Source organism: Kryptolebias marmoratus, linkage group LG8 (assembly GCF_001649575.2).
Source record: "Kryptolebias marmoratus isolate JLee-2015 linkage group LG8, ASM164957v2, whole genome shotgun sequence".
In the NCBI taxonomy this organism is placed as follows: Eukaryota; Metazoa; Chordata; class Actinopteri; order Cyprinodontiformes; family Rivulidae; genus Kryptolebias; species Kryptolebias marmoratus.
In genome coordinates this window covers 24,573,644-24,600,905 of record NC_051437.1, presented here as the reverse complement: position 1 = coordinate 24,600,905, position 27,262 = coordinate 24,573,644, and the positions used below count along the sequence as shown (strand labels likewise).

The following is a 27,262-nucleotide window of genomic DNA, read 5'->3' as shown; positions in this document are numbered from 1 at the left end:
TCATCTTAAAAATGACAAAACACAATAATGTCTGGCAGTGGTTTAAACTCTTGACCCACAGTCATACTGACCACATTTCCTCTGCTGTCATTACTTTCTCCATGTTTGTATAATTATTGCTGTCATCAACCTGCTTTTCTTTGTTTTGTTTTTTTCTTCCCACAGAAACCACACCTGGACCAGTCATTCAGTGAAGACGGTGGTTCATACTGGTTCTGTTGGAGGTTTCTTCCTGGTAAAATGAATCATTTCTTTTCGTAGTCGCCAAAATGCTGCTCAGGATGGGGGATTGTGGTGGAGATTCGATCCAATCAGCTGGCTTCCTTAGATAACTTTTACTAACTGGCATTTCTTAATGTGCTATATGTGGATGGTTTGGTACAGTGCCCTTAGATGAGTTTTGTTGTGAATTTGCACTATACAAATGAACTGAAGTGACTGATTGTGTTCCATTGTGGGTTCTAATCTCCAGGATATATCTTCACTTCATTAAGTGTGTTTGTGATCATTGTTGTGCTGAAAATCTTAGCCATTGGCAGTCAGAGGCTTTTCAGACTGTATGTCATGGTGGATCAAACAGATTCCTTATAATTTAGTTAGTGACAAATTGTTAAAAAATATCTACATCTGGTTACTTGGTGTGCCACCATAACACAGGTTTATGTCCTCAGATATCTTCTTACACTGAATTAAATAAATCAGAAGTTATATAAGTGGCTAAAATTAGGAATAAATAAAAACAATAAATAAACAGAGCAAGAAACAAAAAAGAAATAAAAGAAAAAGGACCATTGTTAATTTGTAGACACTTCAAGAACGTCTGAGTTGCGTTCAGTTCTGCGCAGTGAGTCTGCGCAGTTCTGCGCAGTGAGTCTGCGCAGATGAACCCTGAGGTTTTCTGTGTTCTCCTCTGGACTTGATCCAACTCAAGCATACCGCAGCTAGACACCTTGTGCTGTCCGAGCCAGGCTGTCGTACAATGACAGAAGTTCAACCTAATACCAGTTAAGAGTCAGGCATATTAATACAAAACACGTAAGTAATGCATTGTTGGTACTTTGCTAACTCTAGTAGGCTACATAAGCTACATTAACCTTAGCATTAGCTAACATTAGCTAAACTCAAGCATGATTCAAGATTGTGAGCCTTAACTGAACCTGAACGTGTCAGACTTGCTAGGAGTGCAAGAAGTTATGGCGTATTTGCTCCGTGTAAAGTTTTTGTTTTGTTGCGTTTTTAATTAGGTGTTTATTTCACTCGTCAAGCAGTTGTGTTAGCCAGCTAGCTTAGTTGTAAACAACATTGACTTTTAGAGCTATCACTGACCGAACTCCGCAGAGATAACCTCTCTTTCTTGTGTCCTTATTCCTGTTTATGGTCCTTTTCGGATAACATGAATATTTTCTTGAAATGTCACCCATTAATTGTTCACAGATTAAGCCATGGTGATCATGTCAGGCACAGCAACTGTGCTGCAGCAGTTTGTCAGTGGGCTGAAGAGTCGGAATGAAGATACCAGAGCAAAATCTGCCAAAGATCTGCAGCACTACGTGACCACAGAACTCAGAGAGGTATGAGAAAAATAATAACACCTAATGCGAACCTGTCATAGGATATTTCATCACACACTGCACATTAAATGTTCAGTGTTGCGCTCAAGAGCTGGGGAGTGATCAGATATTGATGTTAATGTGAATCATTGTTCATGTTCAGCAGTGACACTTAGTTTATTATTGTTGTAGATATTTAATTTTCTTTCTGGTGTGCATTTGTGACTCTGGTTTTGTGTCACAGTTAAGCCAAGATGAAGCCACTACGTTCTATGATGAGTTAAACCACCACATATTTGAGCTGGTATCCAGCTCTGATGTGAATGAGAAGAAAGGGGGAATTCTTGCTATAGGTAACCTTAACCCTAAGCAATTTGTTTATTGCATCACAAGGTTTGTTTGCATCAATGTATCATTGTTATGGCTTCATTCCAGTGAGTCTGATTGGAGTCGAGGGGGGAAATGCCACCAGGATCAGCCGATTCGCCAACTACCTCCGCAACCTGCTCCCTTCCAGTGACCCCGTGGTGATGGAGATGGCTTCTAAAGCCATGGGCCACTTGTCAATGGCTGGAGACACTTTCACTGCTGAGTATGTGGAGTTTGAAGTGAAGAGGGCTCTGGAGTGGCTGGGAGCAGATAGAAATGAAGGCAGACGCCACGCAGCAGTAAGTTATTAGCAGCAACCACTGACTGTGGTGTTTGTTGTTTAAATACTACCACTCCTCCACTTGGTGGTGGATATGAGGGCAGGCGATAATTGCTTTCTGATGACCACATAGCAATGTATTTATTTTATAACCATATAACTTTTATAACCAAATTTATATTAGTTACATACATTTATTTTTTGAAACACTTGTCAGTTTCAGTCATGTTTCAATTCACCTCAGCTGTAGTTTAACTGCTAATGTATTTTGAAGAATATGTAAATTTGCCATTAACTTAACGTGTATTGGTGTAAACCTTAAGGCACCAATCACCAACAATGACAAACAATGGGTTTCTGTCTCCTCCAGGTGTTAGTGTTGAGGGAGCTGGCTGTGAGTGCACCCACCTTCTTTTTTCAACAAGTGCAGCCGTTCTTTGACAACATCTTTTACGCAGTTTGGGATCCTAAGCAGGCCATCCGAGAAGGTGCAGTGTCTGCCCTGCGAGCTTGTCTTATCCTCACCACACAGAGGGAGACCAAAGAAATGCAGAAACCACAGTGGTACAAAGTAAGCCACTCAACTATAATTTGTCATTTATTCTTTATTTGTCCAGGTATAATTCTCTTATTTTCAAGAGAGCTGGCCAAGAGGGGAGAGAATTTTTAATATCAAATAATGATCCCTCTTTTTATTATATATTTGCCGTGAAAATACTTAAAAGATCGGTGACATGCCTTAAGTGTTTGTTTTGTGAAACAGCAAACCTTTGAGGAGGCAGAGAAAGGCTTCGATGAGACTTTGGCCAAAGAGAAAGGGATGAATCGTGACGACAGGGTCCATGGAGCGCTTCTGATCCTTAATGAGCTGGTTCGAATCAGCAGCATGGAGGGAGAGGTGAGTTCTGGTTTCACTCTGAAACTTTAATTCACATCGAGAAGTTCGCTTAACATTCTGCTCACTTTTATTTTCCTCCAGCGTATGCGTGAGGAGATGGAGGAGATCACACAGCAGCAGCTGGTCCACGATAAATACTGCAAGGAACTGATGGGATTTGGAACTAAGCCCCGCCATATTACACCCTTCACCAGCTTCCAATCGGTGCAGCCCCAGCAGTCAAACGCCCTCCTGGGATTGTTGGGCTACAGCACGCCTCAAGGCTTCCTCAGCTTCGGAGCCACTCCGGTACCTGCTAAGAGCTCCCTGGTAGAGAGTCGATACTGCCGTGAGCTGATGGAAGAGAGATTTGATCAGGTAGGACACATCATTTTTATTTTCCAGAATGCAACAGGTTATGGAAACTGAAAATATTGATGCTGTTTGTTCATACTAGCATTCAAGACTCTGCTGCCCACTGTGAGCATTCTGTTACTAAGAAGCTTTTATGTGATAAAAATATCTGTTTTGAAAATGCTGCTTTTGACGGCAAATTAAACAGTTTTAGTTCAAAATAAAATTATGTGTTCACGTCTAGGATATGACCTCAAGTGCTTCATGAAGTTGTTATCAGTTTTGTTACTTAAGATATTTAATATATGAGCTTAAAAATATGTTGTCCTCTTGCAAATGAGCAATTTAAGATTTCAAATGCTTTAGTGGATTCAGTGGATGCAGGTGGTCCTGACTGAACCAAAATGATGTACCGTATGTTAAGATAATGCCTCTGTAGGTTAGACAATTTTTTTCTTGTTTTTCTGATATTTTAATGGTTTCATATAAAGGTAGATCTGATTCATTCCCACAGCATTGTAACACAAGGCCAATACTGCTTTATTTACAAAATTATATGGGTCTTTTTTTAACTTGTGTCCAACCAGGTGTGTCGGTGGGTCCTGAAATACAAAACCTGTAAAAACCCTCTGATCCAGATGACCATCCTCAACCTGCTTCCACGCTTAGCTGCATTCCAGCCACACACGTTTACAGGTAGGACTTTCAGAAGGTTCAGAGTTTAGTTGATTTCTATTTTAATACATTAACTTAAAGCTATGTACAACACGAGTGTGACCTTTAGAAATAGGGCTTTTGTTTTGTTTAGCATGTTGGCATCCTATAGAAAGCCCAGTAAATGAGATGAATTGTTTTTTTATTTCTGGTTGTCTCTTTGCTTGTCAGACCAGTACTTGTCAGACACTATGGGATATCTGCTGGGCTGTCTGAAGAAGGAGAAGGAGAGGACGGCAGCTTTCCAGGCTTTGGGGCTGCTGGTAGTGGCTGTCAGGACAGAAATCCAGCCGTATCTCATGAAGATCCTTGAGATCATCAAAGCTGCCCTGCCACCCAAGGACTTTGCACACAAGTCCGTAATCTAAAATTATTTGCTGCAGTTTTTAAGATTACATCATATTTATTATGATATGTTATAGGCTGAGATTGGTTAAAATAAATTTGTTTTTTTTTGGCTTTTTGATGTGTTCAGGAGACAGAAGACCATACAGGTGGATGCCACGGTGTTCACTTGCATTAGCATGCTTTCTAGAGCAATGGGTCCCAGCATCCAGCCAGACATCAAGGAGCTTCTGGAGCCCATGCTGGCCGTGGGCCTCAGGTGGGACAGACAAAACCTTTTGACATTTCAAAAGAAAAAAAAAAACTTACAGTTTAACAGATGTTAATTGTTGTCTCTTCCTTGTTTTTGGTCTAGTCCCGCACTTACAGCAGTTCTTTATGACCTGAGCCGTCAAATCCCCCAGTTGAAAAAAGATATCCAGGATGGTTTGCTGAAGATGCTTTCCTTGGTTTTAATGCACAAGCCCCTGAGACACCCAGGAATGCCCAAAGGCCTGGCTCACCAGCTCGCCTCGCCAAGCCTCACAAACATTCCAGAGGCCAGTGATGTTGGCAGCATCACTCTGGCTCTGCGCACTCTAGGAAGCTTTGAATTTGAAGGTAAGATCTATATATGGGTCTGTATTCTCCCGACACGATTATACTCACCTAATCATTGGCTATGATGACAAAATATATTATTATTTTTACTAAAGCACACAAATCTGTTAATAATTAATAAAGCCTTTTTCTTATACATTGCTTTGTACAAAAAGGGAACTAGCATTTTGGCTAAATACATCTCAACTGGTTTTTAAATAAACCAGACAAAAAATAATATTTTGTTCACTTGCAAGTTTTGTGTTTTTATAATCTGAAGATACCCAGATGATTTTAATCATAACTTGAACTACAAGAACTTACACTTACGTTACTATACATTGTGCAGATAAATTCTCTCCATCTATACTTTTATATTTCCCTCGGTCCAGACGGACCAATTTCCTAAAGACTCAAAGTGATATTCCAAACTTCTGTTCTTCTAAATGATCAAAAAGTCTAATCTGAATAGAAAATAGTTCTCAGATTTTTAATATGTTCACAAAAGTTAGATAAAAATAGAGGATGAATTAGACATTAATAACTAAAACTTTGGAAAACCATTTAGAAATGATGAGGTCGCTTTATTTTAATCAGTATTTTAATGTGTGTGGTTTTTTTTTTCTCAGGACACTCCCTGACCCAGTTTGTGCGCCACTGTGCGGATCACTTTCTGAACAGTGAACATAAAGAAATCCGAATGGAGGCCGCCCGGACCTGCTCACGTCTCCTCACACCCTCCATCCATCTGATCAGCGGCCATGTTGTCAGCCAGACCGCCGTTCAGGTGGTTGCAGATGTGCTCAGCAAGCTGCTAGTTGTTGGCATTACTGATCCAGGTAAAGCTTGTAGATTGTGGACAGTTAACAGAAATGCATAATTGTGCATCTGGATTGTACAATCTAAGCCCATTCTGATACATATAAGAAGAGTCATAGGATAGTACAATTTCTTCTTTTTGTTCCCTCTCAGATCCTGATATTCGATACTGTGTTCTCGCATCTCTTGATGAGCGTTTTGATGCACACCTTGCCCAGGCTGAGAATTTGCAGGCACTGTTTGTTGCACTGAATGATGAAGTGTTTGAGATCAGAGAGTTGGCCATCTGCACAATAGGACGCCTCAGCAGCATGAATCCTGCTTTTGTCATGCCTTTCCTTCGAAAGATGCTAATCCAGGTAGGAGAGATCCAGCTGCTATTACTGAAATAATGTCTTTAACTGCAATACATGTGATAAAATGATATTTTATAAAATATGCACATTACATAAGAGTCCCGGAATTAGCTTACCCAAACAGCATTTATTTATCTTGGATTTTGTCAGTTTTACCTAAGAAACTAACTACCGTAATTGAAAATTTAAATAAAAATTAAAATCTAATCTCAATATTCTGCATCTTCTCTGAAATATTGTTTGCTGTTTCAGTTGACTACCTGTAGAGGGCAGCAAAGCCCTTATCTTGGCACAAACCTCAGAAAATCTTTTCCTCTATAATCTTTTGTGGCATAACATAAATGTCTTAAGCTTTACCCATTAGAACCATAATGTGGACCATATTTTGCCTATAAAAGGCATTGAGTGCTTTATGGTTATTTTTATTTTGTAGATTTTAACAGAATTGGAGCACAGTGGTGTTGGCAGGAATAAAGAGCAGAGTGCTCGTATGCTCGGTCACCTGGTCTCCAACGCTCCCCGCCTCATCCGTCCATATATGGAACCCATTCTCAAGGTAAAGTTCTGCAAGTTCTCCATGTAATTTTGACTATAGGCCACACTTTTTTTCCTGAGAGAGGTTTTTAAACTCAACTCCCCCCACACACAAGTAAATTCTCAAGTTTATTACAACTTAAATTCTGTCAGTATCTCAAATAAATAAGTGTTTTTCTAATTTTCAACATGGAAAACAAAGCTTTGGCTGAAGGACCAGCTTTCTTTTCTGTTTGCAGGCTCTTATTCTCAAGCTTAAAGATCCAGATCCAAACCCTGGAGTGGTGATCAGTGTCCTTGCAACAATCGGCGAGTTGGCTCAGGTAAACATGTTGGTTGTTTTATGCAAATTTTATTACATGTTCATATTACATCTGCTGGTTACCTAAATTTATGCATTTAATCAGTTTGTTGCTTTCTCCACAGAAAACAATGAGTGTATTGTCTTAGCACACACACAGCTGATCCTTTTTTTTAAGTCCTGAATAAAGGGTGGTGCCCCACTCATGACTTTGCCTTGCTCCATCCTGTCTAGGTGGTTAAATGGTTCCCACAAAGGAGTCAGAAAAGAACAGTTAAAGACAAGCATACATTGCAGTGCAGGCAGAGTGCAGGAGATGCTCAGACATACCAAGTGTTCTCAGCTGACTCAGAGCAGGAAGAGGCAGAGGTGCAGCTGTTGAGGACTCAACACACAAAGAAGATGCAAGGCAACGTAGGGAACATGTAGTAGGCATTGATTGCAGTGTCAGTTTGCATGCTTTAATAAAAACATATTCCAAAGTATAACTGATGGCAGGTGTTGAGCTCAGGAGTAACATTAGTTCCATTTAAACATCTTAAAATTTTTACAGATTTTCCACACACACAGGCAGGAATAACTCAGTCTTCTTTTTAACAAATGCTTTGATTACACCCTAATTCTACACTAAAACACTATTAATTGATAAAGACAGATTAAACAGATCATTAAATGCACTTTAGTTATTTTGGTAACACTAAAATTACAGATCTGGATGGTAACTTTATTATATTAAAAAAAAAAATCTGAGAAATAGAAGAATAATGTCATGAATCTATTTTCAAATAAGCTCCTTTTATAATTTTCTAAGCTTCTGTTGACAGCTCTTTGATCACTTGTGAGAGTTCTATCATTTGACTTTGTTGCTTGTGTGCCTGACCTGTCAGGTGAGTGGCCTGGAGATGAGGAAGTGGATGGATGAGCTTTTTCCCATCATCATGGACATGCTGCAGGACTCTTCCTCCTTGGCTAAACGTCAGGTATGGAGAAACGAAATGTCAGATTCTAGTAGATTTGTTAATCCATAAAAACTACCATAAAATAATTTTGAATTTGCTTTTTGAATGAACAGTTCATTAGAAAGAAAACTGCCTCCCAAATGTTATACCTCCTATGATTTTGGTATTCTGCTTTCCTCCAGGTGGCGCTGTGGACCCTGGGGCAGCAGGTGGCCAGTACAGGCTACGTGGTGGAGCCCTACCGCAAATACCCTTCCCTTCTAGAAGTGCTGCTCAACTTCCTCAAGACTGAACAAAACCAGGGTATCAGGAGAGAGGTATGAACCGGCCTGCCTGCATCTTTGGCTCCTCGCTCTTTGTTTGCCTCGACAATATAAACCAAGCTTAGCTTTGAATAAAGACTTTTTACAAGGACAGGAACATTACCTGTCAGCATACAGTAAATAGATGAGGTCTGTTTAAATGTGCTGACTTAACTGTGTAAAGCTCTACACATTTTTCATCATTATGTGGAATGTTTTCAGTATAATTACAAAAGTCTTGAGTTGTGTTATAAGTCAGATTTGTCATAAGTTCTTTTTTTGCCAATTAGTTTTTGTGAAGCACAAAGAGTGTATGATCCATCATGCTTTATTAGATTAAGATTTAACTTGAGGAAGCCAAGTTAAATAATAAGCAAAATAATTCTATCATAGCCGAAATGTTGGTAAACCAGAGATATACACATATGTGGAAAACACAGAAAAACATTTGTTTGTAGATTCTGAAAGCTTTTCCTGCAACCCAGCATAGTTTTTCTATTGTTCCTTTTTATTTATGTAGAAATAATTTTATCTAGATGTAGTACATTAAATTTGGTTTCAGTGACTGTCTGATGAACTACAGGGGAGGCCATACATAACAACCACACAACCAAAGGACTTTATCTGCTGTCCAACAGGCTATACGTGTTCTGGGTCTTCTTGGTGCTCTGGATCCCTACAAGCACAAGGTGAACATCGGCATGATTGACCAATCCCGAGACGCCTCTGCTGTCAGTCTGTCCGAGTCCAAGTCTAGTCAAGACTCAGGTAGGCCTGTGATTAACGTTACTAACAACATGGAACAATAATTCTTCAGTAGCTACATGGTAGATTTATTTAACTTCATTTTAGTGTATTTATTAAATAAAAATGGCATAAAAACTGGTAAATTTCAAATTAATTGTGACACTTTTACACCTTCTTTACATCACTTGGATCATTTGAAATATTTAGTGTGTCTGTTATTATGGTGAATATTTTTTACAGCACCAGTATGCACACAATCAGACTCTAGGATTCATGTAAATTCAGTCTTTTTCCCTTTTAAGCTTTATAGACACAAATGACTTTAGTTAAGTATAATAACTTAAATCTAGGCCCCAAAATAAAGCAATCATTGTCATTTTTAACTGCTGCCTCATTGCAGAAAATCAAGAAAGAAAAACCCACCTACTCCACATTATCTGTCTCTCGTTTGAAATGATTTCCTAATTAAACAGTTTGCTCACAGCAGTATTGAGGTGTTTGGCTTTGCAACTAAATTAATTATGCTAATATTGATAGATGCTTGTTAGAACACAAAAAATTAAACCCCTCAAGAGAAACACTTAGTCATGCTAATTCTCGTCTAAGGTGTCACAAAAACATATCACGAGTGCACACCACAATGATGTGATTAAAAGAGCTAAATAATGGAAAGTATGATGGAAGTAGTAATAGAAAATGATGTTTCAGTCAATTTCATGCAACTGATTTGTCGAGATGAAGGGAAATTATAGGATTGAAATGTAGAGATGATTGATTAGGCACAGCATTGAGCTCAGACGGCTGCAATCAGGCAGTTATTGAATGATTGTAACGAGGTTTTAATTTATGGACCACAGTTCTTCATGGGTCAAAGTATAATTCATCCTCAGAGAGTCTGCTTTTGTCTTCAGTTTTAAAAAATATTGACTAACTCAAATAAACCAATGAAACCTTATCTGTCCAAGCCCACTTACCTACAGTTTGGCTGAGGCTCATTTTATAAATCTGCAGCTGATTAGAAATAAGAGTGCAAGGAATCGACATGCAGCCCAGAGACAGCACATTTTTAAAGTCTGATTTCTTCTTTTGAAAGCTTAACAGCAATTATAACTGGATTTGCAGTTTTTGTAAACCTTTAGTTCCTACCCTCTCGTTTCTGGCTCCCATTTGATCTGAACCCAGCTAAAAATCATCCAAAGTGAGGCTCCCCCAGCTCGGGGGGGTTGGCGGTGATACTCTATTTAGGGTGATCCAGCTGAGCTCAAGTTTTAAGCACCTGTTTTATCGTCTGTCAGTGATTTCCATCAACAAATCTTATGCAGGAGAAGTGATTATGTTTACAGTTCATGAAAGTTTCAGTCTGTCATGAAATGAGCTGAGCCTCACTATTTAGGGCTGTTTTGTCTATATGTGTTTGCAATTACAAATAATGAGGGGAAAAAACAAAAATATAAACTTTAAGTGAATAAACACAACCGCTGAGGTATGTTTTTACTGTGGCAGGTTCATACTTTTCCCATCAGACTTTGGTCCTGCTCTGACTTACTGACTAATACTCGAGCTAAAATCTAATTCTTCTACCTTTTGCTCTTAATATAAACAAGTGTACTGTATTGTTATTGGGTATTGATTATGTGGTGTAGCAACCTAAAATGTCCTTTAAAACAATTGTACCAAACCTGGGGTTGGGACCTCATTGTTTTTCATTAAATACCAATCTCCAGATGTCAACTTACATTTAAAAATGATTGATTTTGGCATTGTAACTGTTAAGGCTTTTTGTGTTGTCATTGTTTAATAGAGTTATTAGCAAAATGTGTATATTTAAACCAATAACTGAGGAGTTCACATGCCTCCATCACTGTTATTTCGTGGGTCAGAAACTAAAAGGATCGGGAACAGCTGTTCTAAAATGACAGTTGTTGAACTTCTCATGATAATTCAAGAGGGTTTCACAGGAAAATTCCATTCTAGTTATGATCATCGACAAAAATGTATCTCTGTCCTTTGTCATATGAATAGAGACTGTAGGCGTGTACATTTTTGACCCAGTTATGTCTCATAGTGTGATCTTGGACATTATGGCAATGATTTCACCAGTTTGTCCTTAAACTAAATAGACTGTGACCAGAACTGGAGGCTGAATATCTGTTGTCAGGTTAGTCAGGGTCACTGTCTGGAGCACAAGTATCTTTGACAGCATGCTTTTATGTGAGAAAAGAATGAATAGGTTCATTTCCTCACTTGACTTCAATTTTCCTAATCACATCAAAAGAGAGCAGAAGGCTCATAAAATTGATCAAATGCTTCCGTCTTAGTAAGTTCAAGCTCTGTTTTATGTTTCTCATTATGACCATTAAAATGCTCATTCTTTCTTATCCAACTGAAGGCTAAATTACTGCAACACTTGCTTTAATGAACTATATTGATGCCTTTTTGTGAACTGTAAAGTTTCAGACGCTCAGCCTTTGGTCGCAACTATTTATTTTTAAAATAGTTCAGTTTGGAAGAATAAAATCTCTAACTGTAAAGCTATCTTTCTAAGTCTGAAAACATTCTGCAGGTCTGTCTGCAGAGTCTCAGGGGAGACAACTAGAGCAGCTGAAACAGCACTGCCGAATAAAACATTTAATACCAGACATTTGGATTTTCAGATGCCTTGTAAAATTCAATAGCCCTGCATATATAAATGGACAGCAGGGCCCCATCTGGTTTTACTGTCACAAATATATAACTTGAGCATTTTATTCAAAAAACCAATTTATTACATTGTGCTGTGTTCTTTTTTTAACCTTTTGTTTGTGTTATTTGTGTCATAAGACTAAGTATTAGTAGTCACATGAACCACTGGAAAGTTTAATAAAATTTACAGAAAGCAGTCATTGGATGTACATCTACAAATGATTAACTTTTACAGTCAACCCAGTTTAAAATGGCTGCCCTAGCCAACTGATCTATAAAACAAACAAACAAAAAAAGCTATCAACGAGTCAATTTTACTGATACTGAGCTAAGATTAGATGTGGTAGTGGCTGAGACGGAGCCCACTGCTAACCGATTGTGCAAGCTCTTCGTTTATTATTTTACCATAAACTATTTTAAGTCATCTCTGTCTATTTATAAAACATCTCATAAGCCACTGGAAGGATTTTAATGATACTTTCAGATAGTAACCTTTGGATGTGTCTCTACAACTCACTAACTTTTGGAGTCATCTCAATTCAGGATGGCCGCCTCAGCTTATCAACATTAGCCAACACAATAATGGCTATAACTCAGTCAGTTTTTCAGATATTGCGCTAAAATTTGATGTGGTAGTTCCTGAGAATCATTAACAACACATACACTGAGAATGACATCTTGCAATAACTTATTAGATTGCACATAATGTTCTTTTCAAGGATTGACCAAAGTGCTAGGCCTTGAATTTAGATTTATTTGACTTGATTATTCACCAGTAATAGTGGTAGATAATAACAGTCAACATGTGCTTCTATAAAGAACAGCTGAGAATGTTTACTGTGATTATACCTCAAGATGGTAAAATACTAGTATTGGTGTTTTATTAGTTGGTAGAAAAATACAAACTCAGCCCCTTGTTTTATCTCTTTCTCCCAGCGGACTACAGCACCAGTGAAATGCTGGTGAACATGGGGAACCTGCCCCTGGATGAGTTTTATCCCGCTGTGGCGATTGTCACTTTGATGCGCATCCTGAGAGACCCCTCACTCTCCAACCATCATACCATGGTAGTCCAGGCCGTCACATTCATCTTCAAGTCTCTGGGCCTGAAGTGTGTCCAGTTCCTGCCGCAGGTCATGCCCACATTTCTCAACGTCATCCGTGTTTGTGATGGCAGTATCCGAGAGGTAGGCGGTGGTCCTGATAAATCTGAGAGTGGCTGGCTGGTTGGTTTGTTCTCTGGTTGTTCGCTTAGCAGGTTTTATATTCTACGGTATTTGTGCTCTTCTTGTCTTTCAGTTCCTCTTCCAGCAGATGGGAATGGTAGTGAGCTTTGTGAAGATTCACATCCGCCCATACATGGATGATATTTTCACCCTCATCAGAGTGAGTAACCGTGTCTCTTTTTCCAGTGTCTAAACACCCATCATGTAGCTTTTTTCTTCTTCTTTCATGTGAGTCAGTCAAACAGCTGTAAGCCATTAATTGCACTCATTCTTACATTGGACAGCACTCATTAGAAGTATTGGGCTCTGGGCCCCTGGATAGATTCTGACCCCATGTCACCCAACGATCCACAGCATGTATAGTGTTGGATTTAACTAGCAAAAGACTGTAGTCCTGTGAAAATGAGAAACCTTTTACTTTCCCTCATAGTTTAGATTTTCCTTTTTATTTGCAGTGCTTGATGTTGTCCTAAAATTGTTTCCTTTCACTCTAACAAGTTTTTTTAGTGGAAACCGATGATGCCTTCTGACATTTATTCTCATCACGTGATGTGCAGCAACTGCTAAAGCCATTGTCCTTGAACTTGAAGAAAACACTTGTCTAGCACATAATTATATAGGAAAGCAACAATATCATATGGCTGTTTTTGTATTGGAATTTTTGTAGCGCTCTTACTGAAACTTCTGCTGTGGCAGTAACTCATTCTGATAGTAAGTAATTGAGAGAAGTCGACCGCTTTGCCTCAAGTCCCTATGATTTAATAAATGGAAAGTGAAACAAAGAATCTATTCATTATTGCTCCAGTTCTGCCTCTGCATCCAGATGAGGGGGCTGGTTTAGCCATTCAGGATGTACTGCCACAGGCATGGAAGGCAGGAAGTTGGGTGGGGGAGAGCGAAAACCTTCTGCTAACCGTGAAAACACCTTTGCCAGATCTCACAGCTGAAGCTCATTGACTGATTGACATATTTCGTGACTTCAGGTCTTCCATCTTAACAACCACCTTTATTATTTCCAACGTGCAGAGTGACTGTGCTCAGATTCTTTATTGTAATATTATAATGAACACAAGCAAAATATCACTTCCACTTGACAGGAAATTTTCTTCATTTTTTGCCGTTTAGTGTGGTTCATTCTCTGTTTCTGGCAACTGAAATTTCAATATCTCCAGAGAAAAGTATGTGCAGGTGTTTCTCTCACACACTGTTGATGAAAACACATTTTAACCCATTTCTGCAGACTTGCTTAGGATCTCAGATTTGTATTTGAGCGAGGTGGATGACGTATTGCAAGGTGCTTTGGATGAACCGTCCTAATATTGTTGTATTTTTTTTCACATTTAGGCATTAGGGTTGATTTAGGTCCTGGTTCCCATAGATGGGGTTGGAACCTCCCTATTGGTTATGCAACATCAAGTCAGAGGCCTTAAAATGATCCCTGGAAACAAAATAAAATTTAAAGAGACTGCTAAAGGCAAATTTCTGCCTCCTTATATTGCAAGATATAAAAAGTAGTTTTATAAATGGATAAAATGGTCTTATGATTGCTGAGGCTGTTTGTGTTGTTATTATGCCCTTGTTTAATTGGCCTATTAGCAATTTATGTACACTTCAACCAAAGATATATGGGGAAACAAGTGTCTGTCTTTGTCACTTTGTGGGTCTGGGGCTGAAATGATTGGAAACCACTGATTTGGTGACAGTTCCTGGGTATCAAAATTAAGTTCAAACTTCATAGATGTACAAAGACTATAATTATTGTGTCTATCACCTTATTTTGTAGATATTGATAAATATTTTAGAGAGAGATTTGGCCACTTTGTATTTAATAGACTGGTATAAAAATGTGAAACAGCTCAGAAAGGTAGTGAAGTATTTCTGCTTCAGAAGATATTATTACACAGTGTTATTGCCAGAAGACTGATTTCAAGCACTGAGCCACTGAGAATGTAAAATCACCATCTAAAACTCTACAGGCTGCATGTTACTGACCGCAAATCTCAGTACAGCTGTTATGTAATGAAATTTACTTGTTTAGTTTTTTTGTGAAGAGCTCATAAGTATGAAACATAAGAATGGTTTCCAGTCAATATTAACATATTTTGATCTGTGTTGTAGGAGTACTGGACACCAAACAACCCCATGCAGAACACCATCATCCTCCTTATAGAGCAGATTGTGGTGGCGTTGGGGGGCGAATTCAAGCTCTACCTGCCTCAGCTGATCCCACACATGCTGCGTGTCTTCATGCACGATAACAGCACTGGGCGCAGTGTTACCATCAAGGTGAGTACGTCACTTTGCAGCTCAGAGGACAAAAGCATCTTGTCCTGGTCTATAATTACTCTCTTCAGATTGAAGCAGTGGCTCTATAATTCTGTCTCATTTCTTCTGACTTTGTTGTTGTGTACACTGTAAAATATTCATTTACCTATCCCATTTTATTGTCTAGAGGTTGAGACTTCACCTGTATTTTGGAAAATTATACCTCAGCGTTTGTAGTATAAAAACTTATTAAAAAGCAATGAAAATGAGCTATGAGTTGAGATGAATAAACTGCATAAAGATACTCAGGTTTAATAAACTGAGACTTTGCAGAAATAAATTACGTCTGAGGCTTTAGTCATGGTTACAGTTTAGGCTGAAATACCCCATCCCCTCCCCAGCAGGGGATTAACAAATTAAAAGCATATTTCATGAATTAATGTCCCATGAATGCTTGCCTGCCAGAGTGCACAGCAGTCTCTAAAACTAAAAAAAATTAATGAAGTTGTTTCATAAAAGCACTTGCTGCAATCTCTCTGAAAGGAAATATTAAAAATGAGACTTTGTTTTATGGAGTCGCTAATTTGAGATGTGTGGGTGGTCTTTGTGTTCCTTTTATTCATTTTCACTGGAGGTGCCAGTTTAAATCACAACCCCAGCTTTCTTATTGACTTGGGCCAAGATTGTTTTAATTTTTTTGTTTGGGTTCATTGCCATTTCCAAATATAGTGGTTTTTCATGAGTTTTTCTTATATTTTGTATGTCATATTTGTTTTGTATTGCTGTTCTTGTTGTTATCAAATTATTACAAGTATTACAGAACTGGTAAATTGGCATTTAGTTATGAGAAAGGAAGAATTAATCACCTATCATTCTGTCCAGATTCATTGAAGGGTACTTAAAATAATTTTTGACCACTTTCAGCTGTAGGGAGCAGTTGTTTTTATTCATGAACCCTGTAAAAGCCGCATGAAACTCATTCCAGCATTTATACCAGTGAGCTGAGGAGAAAATATATATGCAACATTTAGATTTTTGTTTGTTGTGACATATCCAAAAGCTTTACAAAGTACCAATATTAGAACAAGAAATATATGATTTTATTTTTACATTTCTGCAGTTTGGAGTCTTTTGCATGCATTTACACATGAGACTCTACCAGCATAATGTGATGTGTGCAGTGTCATAAATTTCTTAGTTAATGCACAACATCAAGATGAAATTTAAGATTTTATTTTTAGTGTTGGTACTGCCAAGAACAGCTGATGTTTTAAAAGAGCTTCCATCACTCCACAGTTTTTACAACTCTGAGCTGACTTGTTGGGCTGCTGTTTTCTGTTTGCGGTCTCCATCAGAATCGTAGAGGTTTAAGCTTTTCACTTGTAATATGTCAGTTCAAAGATGCCAGAAACCTGAAAGTAACACACTCTCTGGTTTCGGCAGCTCATGCCAACGCTGTCAGGATTTTTCCTACAAACCCTAAATCACAGTTTGTGTAGAGAACACAAAGACAGAGTCATAAGCAGAATGGTCATCTAGTCATCCTTTTCGGTATTCTTTTGTCTCAACGTTTACAATGTCGCATAATTTAGGAGCCCGCAGTCTGGATAGTCTATAAGTCTGGTCTGGGTCTGGAGTCTAATCTCAGGCACAGGATGGGGGTCATAAAATGAAGGAATTGGGAGTCAGATTACATTCTGGGTCAAAAGAGAAGAAAAGAAAAACATACTTCCATCATTTCATGGCACTGTTCAGCTGAGCATCCCCCACACTAAACCACACGCACACACACACACACACACACGCTCGTGCAACTCACCTCAGCTTCCTGCTGTCTCGCCGTGTGAACTTTAGACAGGGGTTGACGGTGCAGAAGTGGTCATGGTATATGTTGGAGATCACTGACGTCTTTTAAAAGTCCTAATTTAATGATAAAATGTGTGTTTGTGATATGTGAACTTCATGACTTGATGCATTGCAGATCTTTGCTTTTTTTATTTTTATATTACCACATATCACTCAAACACCCAAACACTTTTATGGAGTTTCTGTGATCCTGTGTGCTCATACCACGTGCAATACCTTTGTGCATTGATGGTAATAACAGCTTTAGGCTCTAGTTTCTTGAAGGTGTCATGAGATACACATGGTTGTTTTTTGTTCTACTATATAGTTTACTATAGTTTATTTTACTATTACTTTTATTACACTGGTATTGTCTGCAGCTGGGCTAAAACTGGGACCTGAGTACATTTATTCCACCTCATGAAGCATGTGATGTGAATTAATTATTTAGTGAGAGAGAAATTAGGCAGTGGATCATCAGCAAAATCAAAAGTGTCAAGTTTTAAATGTGTAACAACAAAAAGTGAGTTTTTAAGAAATTGTTTGGTCTGTTTTTTTTTTTTTTTAAATGTTTTAAGAATTTTCATTCGGTCACTACCCAAAGCTCTTGACCATAGGTGAGGGTAGGAATGTACACCGACCGGTATATGGTGAGAGAGTTTTGCCTTGCAGTTCAGCTCCCTTTTCATCACAGCAGAGTGGTACAGAGTTCACAGTACTTAAAGATGGATATGTTTTGGTTTTAGATTATAAGAAACTGGAGAATTCTTGTTTTGAAAGCTGTTTCTCGAAGCCCTGTGTTTGTGCTGCTAACTTGTTTAAACTAAAAAAAGCTCCTGATTTACTGAAACAGCTGTGAGATTAAGTATAAATATCTGTTTTCTTTTTCAGCTGCTCATTGCCATCCAGCTGTTCGGCGCTAACCTGGATGACTACCTTCACTTGCTGCTGCCTCCCATCGTCAAACTGTTTGACGCCCCTGATGTTCCCCTGCCAGCCCGAAAGTTAGTACTGCTTTACTCACTTAGTCCTAGAGTGAGTTTTAGAGCAGAGATTAAAATCACTTTCACTTGATTTTACAGTGGAATCTGTTAATTTGACACAAATGAAATTTGTACCATAGCATCACAGAAACTAAAACTATGGTTAGATCAACTTGTTTACTTCTAATAGCCAAAAAAGTATTTAAAAGTAAAAAAAATTCTAATATATTTCTATGGTCCTATTCAGTAGGGTGTGTTTTTGTTTGTCTCTGCCTCCTACAATACTGAAGTGACACTGAGCATTTTCTGCTTTTCTTTGCGGCTCAGGGTTGCCTTAGAGACACTTGACCGTCTCACGGAGTCCCTGGACTTCACAGACTACGCTTCACGTATTATACACCCAATCGTGAGGACACTTGACAGCACGCCCGAGCTGCGTTCCACCGCCATGGACACCCTGTCCTCGCTAGTTTTCCAGTTAGGAAAAAAGGTAGTCCCGTCTGTCTCTTCACATGAACAGCATTTCTGCAGCACTTTCTCCCCCAGTCTCTCTTACTTCCTACCAGACTGCTTATGTCACTGACTGTGCCGGCGGGTGGTGATGTTTATGAGTGAATGAGGTCACGTTTTGCACTTCCTCTCCTTGTGTGCCTTCTACTTCGTACCCCTACACCCTTGTATTGTTTTGAGGTCTAAACTCGGAACCACTAGAATTCCTTCCAGCTATGTTTGGCAACAAACATGTGGAGGAACCTTTGATGTGTGACTTGCAGAGGTTAAATGCTCGTGCTTCATACCCACTTATTTATTTTATGGTGAAAGGAAAGACGTATCTAGACTAAACCACATGAAGCACACGTTGAGTTTTATTTACTGAAGGTCCTTTCTTTGTGTTTACAGTACCAGATTTTCATCCCCATGGTGAACAAGGTGATGCTGAAGCACAGGATCAATCACCAGAGATATGACATACTCATATGTCGTATTGTGAAAGTAAGCATTTATTATATATTCAGGTTCAGATATAATATCAGTCACTAATTTAAAGCGTATCTCTTTATTCATGAGCATTCCTCAGCCAGGTTTAAAAAACAAAAGTTTCCATGACACAAAATAAAAACAAATCGAAACAAACATTTTACGTACAGTTTTCTGTTTATCAGCATTCCCCACTCGGAGGAAATGCAGATTCATAAAACATGTTTTGATGCTTTGATCAACAGTTAGCATGCGTGTGGGCTGTTTGCGTGTGGCCTCTGTGAGTTTATGTGTGTATTTGTGGCCATAATAGGGTTATACTCTGGCAGAGGAGGAAGAGGACCCTTTAATCTTCCAACACCGCCAGTCTCGGGGGAACCAAGGTGATGCTTTGGTCACTGGCCCTGTGGAGCCAGGCCCTATGAAAAAGCTTCACGTTAGCACTACCGCACTTCAAAAAGTAAGCAGAATTTTTGTCTTTGAAAACTGAATTCCTATTTCTACATCCATTTCAAAAGACGGCACATAAAAGTGCAATGTTTGTTTACTGGTGTTGTTGCAGGTGCTGAAAATCTATACAGTAAACATGTCTGACTGCAAACCCATAGTTTATTTCTAGTGATGACAATTAAATCAACAATACAATGATAAATTACAATAAAAACTTCCACAAATGAGCAGAAGAACACTACGAATGCTGACGCTTACTTTTAGAGCTCATGGGGTCACGAAATGGTTTGAAAATGAGAAGCGTGTGCTTTATTTGAATGGTTTCAATATTCTCAAGTCTGGAAAAACTGATGCTCCCACACAGTTCCCGATGCCTTTTGAAATCACTGGTTTCTCTCCTCTTGCAGGCTTGGGGTGCTGCTAGGAAGGTGTCCAAAGATGACTGGCTGGAGTGGCTGCGGCGCTTGAGTGTTGTCCTGCTCAAAGAGTCATCTTCCCCAGCACTGCGATCATGTTGGTCTCTGGCACAAACCTATATTCCTCTTGCCAGGTACACCATAACTGACATGTCTACTTTTCTTGCTCCACTTCCTCCTCCCACTAGTTCTTCTCAATTTTGTTTTCTTGTCTGTGATGTTCAATTCTTCACAGCTTTTATAAACCACCAAAGCCAATACCATTCACTTAATTTCTCGTCAGGCAGAGATATAAAGTGTCAAATCTTTGATTATATTTTATTTGACTTTGTAAATGCTGTTTTTTTTTTGTCTACAGAGACCTGTTCAATGCAGCTTTTCTGTCTTGTTGGTCTGAGCTGAGCGAAGACCAGCAGGATGAGCTGATCCGAAGCATCGAGTTGGCTCTCACCTCCCAAGATATTGCTGAGGTCACACAGACGCTGCTCAACCTGGCAGAGTTCATGGAGCACAGTGACAAGGTGGGCAGTAAACAGCATCCAATCCCAATTGTTTCAAAGTCCTACTCATTTATTTCTTTATTTTTGTTCTGTTTTTACTCATTGTTCCACATTAATAATTAGTAGTTGTGACTGTGCTGTAATTTTCATCATCCTATAAGATGGCACACAAATGACTTCATTTTTGTTTGTTCTTCTTAAGTCTAAATTGATTAAAAATGGTTCCATTATAAACTGATTAATCAAAATGATCAAGTGATCAATTTTTAAGCAAGCAGGGGGCAGAATACTTCTTAATTTAACCAGACAAATACTTCCACGTACTGTTTTTCATTTACTTTTCTACAAAGCCAGCAGTGCATAAAAGTATTCACCGTGTGTGTTGAATTGTTACTTAGATGAGCCAGAAACTGACTGCTCATTTACTGTAATGTTTTGTTGATCTTCTATTATTTTTTGTTCTCTTCACTTTGGATATCTGTGTTACACAGTGCAAGTGGTCTTGCATGAAAATTAATAGTGTTTTTGTGCTTTAAGTAAAAAGCTAACCTTTACATCAGAGCAGTCTGACAGTGAAAACGTTGATCAGAAAGCCTGAACCCTAAAATTATATCAATTATTGGTCACTTAGGTGTTGTTAAACTACTCAGAGATTAACAGAGCAAGCATTTCCAGATGAGAACTCGTCTCTGCTTTTCTGTTTGACCACACAAGTTGAGCTATGTAGCCATGGCACAGTTACTTTGAGGGCTGAGACTGTCATGGTTTGATCATTATACACCATTTTAACGAGGACTTCTGTAGAATCAAGTATAACGTCTTCTATTCATACTGTGGGAAAATAAGGAATTTGGCTGCCGTTGGAGTTTGAGAATAGTATAGATAAAAAAACAACAGTGTGTACAGTCATTTGTAAATTTATGTTGGTTATTTTATTTAGTCTGTTTCTTTTTCCAGGGCCCTCTACCCCTCAGAGACGATAATGGCATTGTGCTGCTCGGAGAGAGAGCGGCCAAATGTCGTGCTTACGCCAAGGCGCTACATTACAAAGAGCTGGAGTTTCAGAAAGGTCCCTCTCCTCTCATCCTGGAGTCTCTTATCAGGTAGGAGGGCTGAAAGTCCCAGAAATAAATGGCATCTTGAGGACAAACACACAAGGCTTTCGTAAACTTTATAAAGTTGGATTCAATTCTCTCTAAATCACATAATCTAACAGAAAAAAACCAACAAAAGCTGGGTAAATAAACAGAACATTGTATTTAATTGTTTGGTGTGTGGTACAATAAAAACATTAGTATTTGTTGCTTAAAACACACAAACTTTCTTCTTGGAGCCAATCTTTCATCTAATCTGTAGAAATGATATCATACATATCAGTCTCCCCCAAAACTCTTCGATATCTTCAGTCATCTTTTCCATTCCATTTTCTTTCTTTTTTTTCATTTCTGTACTATTGGCATGGCGTGGAGAAATCTGTTTTCCAGGCATCTAATTGGACGCCTGCTTCTTTTTCATCTGTGAGTGTCTGGACTTGTGTTTCTTTGAGGCCTGTTTTCAATTTCTTGGGAGCCGTGATGATGATGAATGATGGGAGCCGGCACTCTGGTGTTATCCCCATCTGTTTCTCACCTCTCTAGGATTTCCCATAAAAAAATTTAGAACCCAGGATGCAAAACACTAAAAGCCTTCATTTTCTCAGTCCTGGCTGTATTGGAAAAAGAAATGTTCTGAGGCACTCGTTTTGATGACAAGGAAGCATCATCATGATTTTCCAATTAGTACAGGTGTTTATTTCATAGATAACGTTCAATGTATTAAATCCTAATAACTGAGAAATAAATATATTTTTCATGATTAATGAGAGATTTTTACATCAGCTGAATAATTGGAAAATGATCCAATTCTCAGATCCGAGAAATTAAAAGGAAAAAAATCGTCCTTATTCTTTAGCAGCATGCAGGAATACTGTTAATTGAGTCTTTATGATGGGGTAAAACCTGATATAAGAATCATAAATATCTGTAAAAGATTGTTTTATCTTAATCTATATAGTTAATAATTTTATCTTGTGCTAGATTTAATAATCAATTTTCTGCTAAACTAATTAGGTGTAAATATATGAATGTTTAATTAATTGCTTTCACTAGTCTGTGAAAAATATTTGTTGAAACCCATTGTTATAAATATTTTGCTTGATAATGACAAATCTATACACCTGTTTTATAAATCCAAATGAATTTTTGAAAAATATATTTTTAACAGAGTGACAAAGTATATCCATAAAGATTACACAAAAGTCAAGACCAGAACTCTACTAAGGTAGTCTCTGTTGCTGAACCACTCTATCTTTAATTTTCCCCTGAAGGAGTCTTCCCAAGGGATCAATAAAGATTTATCTATCTTTATTGATAAATAGATCTTATCGATCTTTTTCATTGTACTCTAGGATCGATCTGTCTCAGTTTAGTTTAAAAGGAGCCTGTAAATGCAGAGCTCACTGGCTGCAGGTTGTTGAAGGCTCAAAGAGATTCCTAATTGGTCGTAAGAATAATAAACTAGTGTTTTGCTTTTCATGGTAGGAAACCTCAGAGGCATTTAACTATATGGCAGAGTAGAGCATGTGTGGTCTCATTCCTTCTTTTGGCTTATGTACCCTTTGACCTTTTGGCCAGGATGTCAGCAGATGACCAAAGTGTTAAAGGTTAGGAGCTAAAGTCAGAAATGTTGCAATTACTTCACATAAATGGAAGCAAGAACTGGATTTCCATTCAGATTTTTTGTTTTTGCTTAATTAAAACATGTACTGTAGTTAATGATTTAGTGATAGGGTGTATTTATAAATACTCATTTGATTGAGTCTTTGGGCTATGTTTCTTTTAAAAAATATTTTTTATTTTCTCTCATATAAAACATAGTTAAAGAGCTGTACACATTTTACAAATTACACATTTCCATAATGAATTTTCAGAGTTTTACAAGGAAACAAATGCTGTGTGAGTTACAGGAAATACCTTTAGGGGTACATCAAATCCACATCAAGTCATTTAGACTCGTTTTAAATATCTCCTATTAGCTTTTATGGTTTAAATCTGATTTGAACTTGTATGAAATAAAAACAATCCTAGTGCTTTCAACACAAGTGAGAGAAATGATCAAAATCCAGGAGCCCAAATGGGTCAGTGGTTAAAAAAAACATTGATCAAAGCCTTAAAAAAAATCAAAACAAAATATTTTACTGATAAATACTCAAAATTAACTACAATTTACAATCAAATACGGCATAAACATTACACATTCATCTGACTGTAATTTACCAGACATCACAAACAGCCATTTCTTTCTTTTCGCAGTCAAAGGAAAAGCCACAGTTTGGTTGAGCAGGTTATTAGTTAGATCTCTTGATATTTGTATGTATAATCTTGGTCCAGTAGGAGCAGCTGAAGCACTTATGGTTGAAAATTCATTGGCCGGACCTTCATCTCGACTCTCTTGAGAGAGTAGTTGGGGCCGTGCCACGCATACCAAGTGATCCCATCTGTGTTCGTTGTGTGCTCACCGTAGCGGTAAAAAACGCCGTTCAAATTGGAGTCAGTGCAGCAGTTATACCAGTATCCACCTGGGAAGGATGAGGAAAAAATAATTAAACTCAAGGCTGGCTAAAGAGATACATCTAGTTTTTTTATCTACTGTAAACGAATACCTAAAATGTTTTGACTGTGTTTAGCTTTGTGTGTTACCTTTGCGCAGGGAAGCGCAGTCATCCACACATTTGTCGTTGTCCTTGTTGATGGTGCTGAAGTTGGTGTTGTTGTGGTAGCGCAGTGAGTTTCCAGCATTTCCACTATAGTTGGCTAGGAAGAGCTTGTAACTGTTGAGCTCATTACTCACAGTGAAAAAGCCATACTCAGCATAGCGTGTTTCTCCTTCCCAGTCCTGCATTGGAAAAAAAAAACATATAACATGCTTTAATGAGGGCCAGTTAAAGAAACTGAGATTATTAGCTCTTGTGGTCTGCGGTTATATTGATTTATTAGTAATTTTCTTTCTTTCAGTACTAATAGATATAAAGTGGTCCTGTCTATATTCATGGATTCCAACCTCTGGCTATGAAATGGTTTACGCATGGTTTAAATAACCTGCCCTGCAGTGCGTCAACCCAAACCCACATGACTGCTGTGCTTTCCAACACATACCTCCATCTCAATCCTGAGTGTACTGGGCTGCCTTGTTAGGCGGAAGATGTTGTCATTGCCTAGCCAGAAGTCCCCTCGGATAGATCCAAATCCCCTTTTGTACTGCTTCCAGTCTTGTTTGAAGGATGTCAGGCCAATCTTGCGTCGTTGAATCAGAGTCCAACCACCGCCGTTTGTCTCCATGTCACAGAAGACCTGAAACAAAAGAGCAGTTGTTTTGGCTGACTGCTGTGAGAACAAGAGAAACTAACAGCGCAAGATGCAAATCAAACTTACACTGAGCTCAGGTGTACCCAGAAAATCATCTTTAGGGAGTTGGTACACGCCAGAGATTTTGTAGTTTCTGCCAAAAAGTGATGCACAGTCATATATGGCATCTGGAAAAGAAAAATATTACAAGTTATGCTGAAACCATGTGAAGTTTTATGTGTGTTTTTGGAAAACTGGCTGCTGTAATACAGTGCTTTATGGGTTATCTGATTGACTTGACAGAGAGGAAAAAAAAGACCTTTAAGTTCAGTCAAAAGCAAACAGCAAAAAAAGTTTCACACAAGTCCCACTTTTTACTCTCATATCCCTTTTAATGATGCAATTAAAAGGACTATGATGTCACTGTGGAGCAATGAGCCCTATATGTGACGAGATATGGAAACTTTTCACTTCTTTTAATCTGCACATCCCTTCCTGTCCGCTACTCTCTCTGATTCACTCAAGTTTGACAAAGGTCTCTATGTTCTCTTTTTGTGTAGCATGAATGAGTCCCTGTTAGACCACACCGTTCAGGTACTGAAATAATAAACGACGTAATGGTTGGTTGTACAGCAGCCAGCGCTGATTAGTGGTGTGCTGAATGGTGCAGAAGATATGGCTTTGATGGAGCTATTTATTGACATCCCTGCAGATGGAACTGTGCAGTTCCAAATTATTACTTTTTACTCCTGTTGGGCAGCTCACTGTGTGCACTGTAATCAACCCCGCAACTGATTCCCAGCAGCTGACTTGGGCCCAGAAAGCAATGAACAAAGGCTGATTATAGTACTTTGTAGCTAAAATAAATACAGTATGTGATGCTGTCTGTGCCTATTTGAAAACGGCTCACATTCTACTGGGTGATAGCCTGTGAATAACTTAAAAAGTTTCCCTTTTTGGCTCTCAAAGAATGGTCACTTCTTATTAACAATATAACTAATACTAATAAAATAGAACAAAACCTAAATGTCAAACGCAAATTAAAATAAACCGAAAGAAAGAGTATGTCAGAGATTTTAATTTTCATGTTTAGTTTACTCTGAATTATTTTTCTTTACAATAGAAGATGTTTTAATACCTCAACAGACAAATGTCTGTAAAAGACATTTTAAAAATGCACCAGAATCACAAAACAAAATGCATTCAGCTAAGCAAAAATTGTTCCTAATTTTCAAGTTATTCAATCATTTTTTTAGAGATGGAAAACTCACCTGATGAAGTTTGTGTAGCTGACTGTAGAGTTTGCAGCTGCATGATCTCCACTCGGTTGTTGACCTCTGAATACTTGCTCTCTGCCTCTGTGACTCGAGTATCTAGCTGCTGCTTCTGCTTGTCCAGCTCCATTATTTGCCTCACAACATTAATCAAGTCTGTCTCCTGCTTGCGACTCATTTCTTCAACGATACTGGTCAGATTGGCCACCTGAACTTTGAGAGAGCGCACCTCATCGCAGCACTGTCCCTTGGGGGTCTTTGGAGGCACCAGTCTTTTCTTGGGCTTCTGGGCCTCAGTTCCTGCTAACAAGAGCAGCACAACTCCCAAGGCTACAATGCTCAAATTCATTTTTGACATTCTTCTGATTGAAAAGTACTCAATCCTCCTGTTTTAGGTGTCTTTGAATTTTTGTGGTGTGAGCTCTCGTTTCTAAAGTATCAAAAGACTCAGGTTTAGTGAAGCTAAGAGAAATGTTGAATAGTTGAGTTGAAGTTCTCTTTTTGACCAGCGGCTCACCGATGGTTTGTCTTCATTCCTCTGAGAAGCCTTCTCTGGTTGAGCATCTTAAATAGTTTGCATATGGGTCCTCCCCCTCTTCACTGTTGTGCTGACCCTGTCCAACCCTGTGGGTGGAGGACCTTTTTCAACTTTTTTTTTCTCTTCTCCCTCCACTACTCCACTACGTCACTTTCCTGTACAGGATGAGTGAAAGTAATCGCCCACGTTTCCCCCTTTCTTTGTCAGGTGTTTAAGGTTTCTGAGCAGTAATAGTTTTTTTGCTTGTTGCTGGAAGAACATCATGAGCATGAGAAAAGAGAACAAGGGTTACTGTCTGGACTTGTGGCATTTGTTAGTATGTGATCATGCAAAATCTTTAAACGCTTCGACTTTACTTTCCGGAGTAGCTGAAATATTATTTAAGCATCCTGAATAGCTGTTTCGTGCTGTGGAACAGCTGGAGGTAATTTCCTTGTCTGTTGTCACACTTAAGTTATCACGTTAATGACAGATTTTACTTTATCCTCAGGCCTTGCCACTTTTCTTGTAAATTTGGTCTTCACTTGCTGAGAAATGTGTGAAGTCACTAAGTACTCCTAATTGTAGGTTTTGTTTTCTGTTGATGCCACCCTTTTTGGCAAATTTTTAAGAAGGCATTTTTTTCCCCTCAACAAAG

The 27,262-nt window shown here is 38.5% G+C and overlaps 2 protein-coding genes across 2 annotated transcripts in view; one reads left to right on the top strand and one right to left on the bottom strand.

Moving 5' to 3' along the window:
* Positions 1-866: 866 nt before the first annotated feature.
* The window catches only part of mtor (mechanistic target of rapamycin kinase), a 63,431-nt gene continuing 37,035 nt past the window's right edge, over positions 867-27,262 (top strand). Inside the window, exons 1-28 of the mRNA XM_017411317.3 lie at positions 867-1,035; positions 1,435-1,571; positions 1,795-1,903; positions 1,986-2,218; positions 2,570-2,770; positions 2,963-3,097; positions 3,179-3,454; positions 4,018-4,126; positions 4,316-4,499; positions 4,620-4,748; positions 4,845-5,089; positions 5,698-5,907; positions 6,041-6,246; positions 6,677-6,799; positions 7,017-7,100; positions 7,966-8,058; positions 8,220-8,354; positions 8,978-9,107; positions 12,705-12,955; positions 13,068-13,154; positions 15,113-15,280; positions 17,996-18,108; positions 18,415-18,577; positions 18,988-19,080; positions 19,379-19,525; positions 19,923-20,065; positions 20,290-20,452; positions 21,389-21,534. Coding sequence (XP_017266806.1) covers positions 1,443-1,571; positions 1,795-1,903; positions 1,986-2,218; positions 2,570-2,770; positions 2,963-3,097; positions 3,179-3,454; positions 4,018-4,126; positions 4,316-4,499; positions 4,620-4,748; positions 4,845-5,089; positions 5,698-5,907; positions 6,041-6,246; positions 6,677-6,799; positions 7,017-7,100; positions 7,966-8,058; positions 8,220-8,354; positions 8,978-9,107; positions 12,705-12,955; positions 13,068-13,154; positions 15,113-15,280; positions 17,996-18,108; positions 18,415-18,577; positions 18,988-19,080; positions 19,379-19,525; positions 19,923-20,065; positions 20,290-20,452; positions 21,389-21,534 — 4,205 coding nt within the window. The 5' untranslated portion in view covers positions 867-1,035; positions 1,435-1,442. The remainder of the gene's footprint in view (positions 1,036-1,434; positions 1,572-1,794; positions 1,904-1,985; positions 2,219-2,569; positions 2,771-2,962; positions 3,098-3,178; positions 3,455-4,017; positions 4,127-4,315; positions 4,500-4,619; positions 4,749-4,844; positions 5,090-5,697; positions 5,908-6,040; positions 6,247-6,676; positions 6,800-7,016; positions 7,101-7,965; positions 8,059-8,219; positions 8,355-8,977; positions 9,108-12,704; positions 12,956-13,067; positions 13,155-15,112; positions 15,281-17,995; positions 18,109-18,414; positions 18,578-18,987; positions 19,081-19,378; positions 19,526-19,922; positions 20,066-20,289; positions 20,453-21,388; positions 21,535-27,262) is intronic.
* On the bottom strand, positions 23,306-26,643 carry angptl7 (angiopoietin-like 7). Its single transcript, XM_017411318.3, has 5 exons — positions 26,085-26,643; positions 24,901-25,001; positions 24,625-24,819; positions 24,169-24,364; positions 23,306-24,047 (listed from the first exon to the last, which is right to left on the bottom strand). The coding sequence occupies exons 1-5, from the start codon at positions 26,443-26,445 to the stop codon at positions 23,878-23,880; spliced, it is 1,023 nt and encodes a 340-aa protein (XP_017266807.1). The 5' UTR covers positions 26,446-26,643; the 3' UTR covers positions 23,306-23,877.